This window comes from Rattus norvegicus, chromosome 1 (genome assembly GCF_021556685.1).
Source record: "Rattus norvegicus strain SHRSP/BbbUtx chromosome 1, alternate assembly SHRSP_T2T, whole genome shotgun sequence".
Lineage (NCBI taxonomy): Eukaryota > Metazoa > Chordata > Mammalia > Rodentia > Muridae > Rattus > Rattus norvegicus.
In genome coordinates this window covers 70,611,322-70,620,184 of record NC_141534.1, presented here as the reverse complement: position 1 = coordinate 70,620,184, position 8,863 = coordinate 70,611,322, and the positions used below count along the sequence as shown (strand labels likewise).

Below are 8,863 nucleotides of genomic sequence, written 5' to 3'. Positions count from 1 at the left end.
ATCTCTCATAATAAACATATTTCTAACATAGTATATTCACTAAGGTGTATAACACATACAATTTTATAGCTTCAGTGTCACATGAAGGCCGTATGAATTTTTTTCATGTTCAAAATGAGGACTACAGTCTATTTTCTTCCAATATGAATGGATTGCAGAAGTGAGTATTCATTTCATCTGAACTCATTAGCAATTGCTTTTCACTGGCTGGTGTATGTTATCCATAATGCTCAAATTTTTTCAGAATGCAGTGAACATTTTGTTCATAAATATGTACATTCATTGACTTCAAAAATGTCATAGAATATTATTAATAATGATAAAATAGTTGCTTTGAAAAAGACTCTTGCTATGATACACACAATGACTTTGAACATAGGTGCTCCTGTAACGCTTGAACACACATAGTTCAGCTTAGAAAACGTCAATACATATTTTGTCTCAGAGACATGATTGTTGCCATTATTCAAAGAAAATAATACTGAATGACAGAATGGATTTTAGGGATATGGTAATAGGAATACTGCTTTCACTTGAGATTTTACTTGGTATTATTGGAAACTTCTCCCTTCTTTTCTACTATCTAATCCTTTACTATAAGGAACACACATTAAAAATCATAGATACAATTCTTATACATGTGTTCATATCTAACTCCTTGATCCTTCTCTCCAAAGGACCCCCTGAGGTACTGGGAGCTTTTGGGTCAAAGCAGTTATTCAATGATGTTGAGTGCAAAATTATCTTATATGTTCAAAGAATTGCCAGATGTATGTCCATAAGCACCACTTGTCTCTTGAGTGTCTTTCAAGCAATCACCATCAGCCCCAGGAACTCTTGCTGGAAGGAATTTAAAGTCAAAACCACAAAGTTTATGGGACTGTCTATTTCCCTCTGCTGGATTATGTACATGTTACTAAATATGCTTTTCCCTTTATATACATCTACCAAAGGTAATAGAGAAAATCGGACCCAAAAGAGTGATTCTGAATTCTGCTACTCTGGAGGCCGTGACAAAATAGTAGATTTATTGTATGCAGTATTTTGTGTGTTTCCAGAAGTCTTATTTTCTCTACTCATTGTAGTTTCCAGTACCTTCATGATTGTTATTCTTTATAGACACAAGAAAAGGGTTCAACACATCCTTCACATTCATGCTTCTTTTAGAATCTCTGCTGAAAACAGAGCCACACAGACCATTTTGGTCTTGGTTTTCACCTTTCTAGTGTTTTATACTCTTTCTTCAATTTTACAAGGCTATATTGCTCTTTCACATGATCCCAATTGGTGGGTAATGAATATCACAGCTATCATAGCTTTGTGTTTCCCTACTTTAGGCCCATTTGTGATGAGTCATAATTTTACTGTTTCCGGATTTTGCTTTACCTGGATAAAAAACATTTAATCATTTGATAATCTTGTAATTAAAACTATACATTGTAATTTTGTAATGGTGAAAATCTAATCTTGGTTCACTTTGTCATTCAAATTTCAGTGTAATAATGAAATAATATGTGAGATCACATCCATTTGATTATTGTTTCATTATATTCTCCCATATAGTATATAGTCTGGATAACCAAAGGTTCTCAGCTGAATAAGCTGTGCTATGTATAGACTACATTTCTTTGAATAAGCCTATGATCTTATTATAATGTGGTTGATTATTTTGCTATATTATTCCCACACTTGTTTATGTGGGCACATTGTCATGCAATGCTTTGTTGTTGTTTTTGTTCAAATTGTCCTTGACTGGGTTATTTTTTTCCTCCTGTAGAGGATAAAACAAGGACCAACATTTTGGATGCTAGCCAATATAGATAAATGTAACTGACTGATTTCCTTTTGTTCAATGAGTCTAGTATTTTGAAGTTCTATATATGTCTCCACAGTTTTTGTGTGACAGCATACATAAGACCCATGCAGTCTGAAATCAGACAATATGGAAGCACTGAGGGAGGAGAAAGATAGGCGTGAATTTCCAACAATGTTTGAAATTTTAGTAGCATTGAATAGGTGCTGGTAAAGGGAGTGATTTACTCTACTAAAGTGGAAATTCCTGGATTCTTAGAAGACTCAGTATTCTTTGTTATTTTGTTCTGGAAATTGTCTTATGAGAATCAGTCTTATTTGTCTTATGTCTTATTTGAATCAGTCATGTGGTATGATGTTTTGATGAGAATAGTAACATGCTGGTTTTCTGGAAGAAGACATTAAAAAGAGCATGTGATGTTTTCCTAGAGCAGATGCTTGACAGAACACATGATGTTTGGAAAGGGTATAAATATAACCCGACATACAGTGGTTGACAATATGTGGTATTGGTTTGCATTGCCATTCTTTACTGATCAGTGGTGGACCTTGCTGACTCTGGTCCTCACTGATGATGCTGTGTGGTATTGGCTCTCATTGCCACTCTTTGATGGTCATTATTTGATATGACTTCACAGAACTTTTGGTGGTATTTTCGCAACTTCTACATTTTGGCAGACTTGAGCTAATTTGCAGATCCTGTTACATTCTGAATAGACCTGTCATTGCTGATTTATGAATGGTGTTTGTGAGGGATCAGGCTATCACTGATGATTTGTGTGAACTGCGCTTCTGATATCCTGACAATGCAGAATGGATTCATTTCAAAGAACTATTTCTAAACAGGTCCACATTCTTCTTTGCCATATTAACTTTTCCTTTCAACACCCTCTGGTGGGTGATGGGCTTGAAGTGAGGCTAAAGCATTTAAGTACACTTATTTTAAAAGGTTCAGAAAGATATAATCTTATACTGTATAAGTGTGACTATCTGCTAAGCTGAACACATTCAATGCAGACAGTACATCTAAGAGTTCTTGAGGAATGCAAAGTAAACTTTATGTAATTTAAAATGAAAGACTGTGAAGGACAGGCCAGATCTAAAAGAATTTGTGAGAAAGGTTGACTATAATTAAGATACAGTGTATAAGACTTTTAATGATTTGATTTAAAAAAATTAAATGTTCTGGTGGAAATTACTTAAAAGTAAACTCTAATAGATGTTTGAGGTTTCATGTTGTACCCATGGGAACAAAGCAGTGGGAAATGCAATGGAGTGTTCTACTCTGCATATTCAAGAAATGGCTTGTTGGCAGACATCTTAAGTAGTTTTTCTTGAGGGTAAAAATGGCTTAGATCAATACAGGTGTGGAGGCTCCCAGCCAACCATCAGGCTGAGCATGAAGACACAGATGGAGGAGTTAGAGGAAGGAGTAAAGAAACTGAAGGGTTTTGCAACCCCATAGGAAAAACAACAATATCAATCAAACAGACTCACAAGAGCTCCCAGGGAATAAATCACCATTCAAAAAGTACACAGAGGGGTATCAATGGCCCCAGCTGCTTATGTAGCAGAGGATTGCCTTATCTGGCATCAGTGGGAGGGAAGGCCCTTTGTTCTGTGGAAGCTCAATGCCCCTGCATAGAAGGTTATGGTAGTGAGGCAGGAATGGGTAGGTGGATAAAAAGGCTTCTTCATAGAAGCAGGGGGGAAGAGTAAGGATAGAGGGTATGCAGAGGGGAAACTGGGAAGCAGATAACATTTGAAATGTAAATAAATAAAATAACCAATAAAAAAGGAAAAATGAGTTAGACCACAGCTCCTTAAACTGACAAAGGCACACTGTATAAGGAAGAGATTCTTGAAGTCTGAAAATGTGGTACGTGCAGAAAACACAGTAAAAATGGAGACAAGGTATCCAGGCCTTTGTGAGAGGAACAAAAAATGACTTTAGAACTCATAAAATGCAGCCCACTAGTTAGCATCCTCAGGTTCTGAAAGATGGATATGGAAGGTCTATGTGTCCTAAGGACTTCATGCTGGTGTGGTATTTTGATCTGCTTGTTGCCTTCATTTCCATCTTAATTTAAGAATTCTATGAAAACACTAAGAGGACTTGTAATAATTCACTGAGCAGAATCACTGGATCTCGCATTCTCAAGCACTACTACTGATGCAGAATAATGATTTGACCAGCACCCTTTGATAGAGCTTAAAGCTGTAGACTGTCAGCAATGACCAACACCCTCAGACAGCATTTGGAAATGTATGTTGTTAGTTAAATGAAGTTTAGATTTTTTTAAAGCAGCTTTGATATAGAAAATACAAGGGAGCAATTTAAAATTCAGAAAAACACACTCTTACTTGTTGAGCCAGGTTTTTCTTAAGGACATGGAAGAAGAAAAATGGTTGTCTAACAAGCATGCCTGATATTACTTTTATAAGGCTGGACTTGAGATGATTAATTTTTGGTTTTTTTTTTTTTTTTTTGGTTCTTTTTTTCGGAGCTGGGAACCGAACCCAGGGCCTTGTGCTTCTTAGGCAAGCACTCTACCACTGAGCTTTCCCTCTAATCACTTTGCTCTCCCTCTTCACCACTCACAGATTCACTCCCTTAATCCTCTCTCCCGTTTTCCTTTGAAAGGTTGTGGTCTGCCCTGGGTATCCTCCAACATTATCTCATCAAGTGTCTGCAGGTTGCCCACATAATCTCCCACTGAGGTCAGGCAAGGCAGACCTGTTGGGGAACATATTCCACAGACAACCAGCTTCCCCAGGGACAGCCACTACTCCAGACAATGGAGTGCCCACATGAAGACTGAGGAGCACATCTGCTATACATGTGTGGGGGCAACTAGTTCTAGCTCATGGATGCTTCTTGGTTGGTGGTTGAATCCCTGAGAGTTATGTCCACCTTAGTTGTCTTTTTTGATCATCTTGTAGAGTTCCTATCCCCCCAGAGCCTTCAAATCTTTCCTGAGTTCCTGAAATCTGTCCAATGTTTGGCTGTTTATCTGCATTTGTTTTAGTCAATGGCTATGTGGAGCCTCTCAGAGGACAGTTATGTTGCCAATTAATTTCTTGTACCCAATTTTTCTCTTTCTGATGGGATTTAATAAAAAAGTATTAAGGAGTAGATGCGCACCCTGAAGATTTAAAGTAGAAATGACTGATTGTTTTACATAAGTGCTTAGATTTGTGATTCTTTAAGATTTTATAATTACTTTTTAAAGAAAATCAATAATTAATTCTTTCTAACTACTAATTGCTGCCTGCCAGTAAAAACCAAAACAAAGTAAAACAAAAACAAGGCAGAGAAAATTACCTTGTTTGCTCTTATTTTGCTAATCCATAATAAATTTTTTAGGTATATGTAGGTTCTTCTGAATGATTTGTTTTCTATACATGTGCTACATAATTTTTGTGTAAAGGTATGGGGGGAAGATATTGGTTTTTTTTTTTTATAATCATTCACTCTAAAGAAAATGTACTCACATTGTAACTGCTGTACTGCTTGAAAAGATTTGCTAGAATATATAACCTATTGAGAAAAAAATAAATTTGTTGGAGCCTTCTCATTGGAGTTTCCTACATCCACAAAAGTATGTATACAGATATATATGTAAAGTGCTTGGAGCTTTCCTTCATCCACTCAATGTGTGGAAGTGAATATGTCTGTCTCTCTGTAAATATGTATGTATGTATGCATGTGTGTATATGTATAAAAAGGTTGGAACTTTGCTACACCCATCAAATACGTATGTATGTATGTATGTATGTTTGTATGTTTGTATGCAAGCATGTATGTATGCATGCATGTATGTATATATGTATTTATGCATGTAGTTGGCATTTGCTCATTGGAGCTTGATGAAATTTATTTCATCCATCCCGTGTGTGTGTATGTGTGTTTGGGGGGGGCATAATTCTTCCTTCCACTTTTCTTATTTCTTCACCAATCTTTTTTGACCACCAAAGAGTTTTTCCTAGCTTTTACTGGCCCCCAAAAGATTTTCATTGGCCTCTTGCAGCCCTCCAAAGAATTCTTTTCCAGCTCATCCCAACTAGGAGCATTGTTGTTCTTTCCAGCTAGTCTTTGACTTTATGGTCTATATCATTTATCCTGGATTTCACAGCTGGTCTTTGACAATATACCACACACATATCATGTGCAGAATAAGTACAGAGAAGATGAAGACACTGAATACACAGATCCATCTCTTTCTACAAATTTGGATGAATATATGAGAACTGCTCAAAATTGCTAAAATTAATGGTTTTTGGGGTCGTGAAATTGAAAATAGAAGCAATAGTGAAACCAAAAACTGAGGAAATTCCAAACATGGTAAACACAGGTAAGAAAACAGGAACTACAGATACAAGCGTTGTAAACAGACTGCAATAGATAAAAGAGAAAATCTCAGCCATACAAGACATAATAGAAAAAGTTGATATACAAATCAAAGAAAACGCAAAAAAATAAAAAAGTTCATGGTACAAACATCCAGGAGATTTAAGACACTATAAAACAACCAAAGAAAGGAATAATAGGAATAGACCAAAAAGAAGATTTGTAGCTCAAAGGCCCAAAAAACATCTTTAGCAAAATAAATGAAGAAAATTTCTCTAACCTAAAGAAACATATGTGTAAATGTATAAGAAGTTTACAGAACACCAAACAGATTGGGACAGAATATCCACTACAATGGAAGTAAAACCATTAAATGTTCAGAATAGAGAAAGAATATTAAAAGCTGCAAGTCAAAAGGGCCAAGTAATATATAAATAAAAATGAATGAAAATTACATTTTCCTTCTCATTAGAGACTTTACAGGCCAGAAGAGCTGAGTCAGATGTCTTCCAGACCCTAAAAGATCACAGACTATAATATTCAGCAAAACATTCAACTACCCTAGATGGAGAAATCAAGATATTCCATGAAAATAGGAAGAAATTTTAATTTTTTTTTACTAACAAAGGCCTACACAGGATACTGGAAGGGAAACTCCAACACCATGAGCTAACTACACTCAGCAACGAGACAAGAAATAAATATTATCACATAATTAAAGTCAATAGAAGAGAAAGACACACCTACCTCTACTATAATTTGTCATTAAAAATCTCTCAACAGCAATTGACTCAATTTCCTATTAAAGGGACACAGGCTAACAGAATGGATAGGGAAACAAAATCCATCATTCTGCTGTATACAAGAAATACATTTAAGCAGCAAAGATAGACATTACCTCAGAGTACTAGTGAGAAAATGGTTTTCCAAGCAAACTGAAAGAAGAAATAAGATGAAGGAGCTATTTTAATATCTAATAAAATAGATTTTCAATGAAAGTAATCAAAGGAGATGGTAAAGGTTACTTCATACTCAACAAAAGTCAACCAAGAGAACATCTCAATTCTGAACTTTTATACACAAAATGAAAAGGCACCCATATTTATAAAAGAAGCATTACTTAAATATAAATTATGCATCCAACTACACACATTGATAGTGGGAGACTTCCTAACCCCATTCTCACCAGTGGACATGTCATTGAGAGAGAAATGAGAAATAAATAATGAAGCTCACAGAGGTTATATATCAAATAGAACAAACAAATATATATAGAACACTTCACAAAATATAAAAGATATAACTTTTTCTCAGCACATCAAGGAATCTTCTTCAAAATTGACTATAAAAGCAGTCACAAAGCAAGTCCCAACAAATAGAAGAAGAATGAAATAGAACCTTGCATCCTATCTGATCACCATGGATTACTCCCAGAGTTCAACAGCAACAGTAACAGTAGAAGGCCTAGGTACTCATGGAAACTGAACATCTCCCTACTCATTGATCACTTAGTCATGAAAGAAATACAAGGAAAATTTTACAGATTTTTCTGTAGTCTCCTGAAAATGAGGGCACAAAATACCAACATACCCAAACTGACAGAAGTGCTGAGTGCCTTCATAAAGAAATTGAGAATACTCAAATTAACAAAGAAACAAACACAACCAAGAGGAGTAGAAGACAGGTAGTAATCAAGCTCAGGCCAGAAATCAACCAGGAACAAATAGAATGATACAAGTGATATAAATAATCAACAAAGTCAAGACCTGGTTGCTTGAGAAAGGCAAAAAAGGAAAATACACCCTTAGGTAACCTAACTAAATGGCAGAGAGACAGTTCCCACGGTACCAAAATTAGAAATGAAAAAGGACAGAGCACATGCCCCATAGGTGTGTATCAATCCCTGACATTATTACTTATGCTATGTTGTGCTTGGAAACAGGAGTCTAGTATGGCTGTCACACAGGAGCTTCTACCAGCAGCAGACTGAGATGGATGCAGATAATCACAGCCAAACATTGGACAGAGCTCAGGGACTCCTATGGAAAAAGAATTGAAAGACCTGAAGTGGATGGCAACACCACAGGAAGACCAACAGTTTCAACTAACTTGAACACCTCAACACTCCTAAAGACAACAACCAAACAACCTAAATGGATTGGTCTGAGGGCTCAAGCATTTATGTAGCAGAGGGCTTCCTTGTCTGGTCTCAGTTGGAGTGAATTTGTCTAATCCTGTGGACCCATTATGTAGCAGATTCCCAGGGGGATATCCTCTCAGAGGCTAACAATAGGGAACAAGAGGGGTTTAAGAACTCTGCAGTGGGGAACAGGGAGGGATTAACATTTAGTTATAAATTAGCAAATATTTAATTTATCAAAAATTAAAATGAAGATATAACAACAGACACTAAGGAAATTCAGACAATCATTGTGTCTTATTTCTAAAGTCTGTACTCCATGAAACTGAAAAATCTAAATGAAATGGACAATTTTCTAGACAGGTACAAATTGCTAAAGTTAAATCAAGATCAAGTAAAATATCTAAATAATTCTATAGCCCCTAAGGAAATAGAAGTAGTCATTAAAAGTCTTCCAACTATAAAAGCCCATGGCCAGATGGTTTTAGTGCAGCATTCTACTAGACATTCAAAAAAGAGATAATACCAATATTCCTCAAATTTTTCCATAAAATAGAAAC

General features: G+C 35.9%; 1 protein-coding gene across 1 annotated transcript; it reads left to right on the top strand.

The window, feature by feature from the left end:
- The first annotated feature begins 410 nt into the window (after positions 1-410).
- On the top strand, positions 411-1,405 carry Vom1r7 (vomeronasal 1 receptor 7). Its single transcript, NM_001008907.2, has one exon. It carries the CDS (start codon positions 494-496, stop codon positions 1,403-1,405), a length of 912 nt encoding a protein of 303 aa, NP_001008907.1. The 5' UTR covers positions 411-493.
- Positions 1,406-8,863: the final 7,458 nt, after the last annotated feature.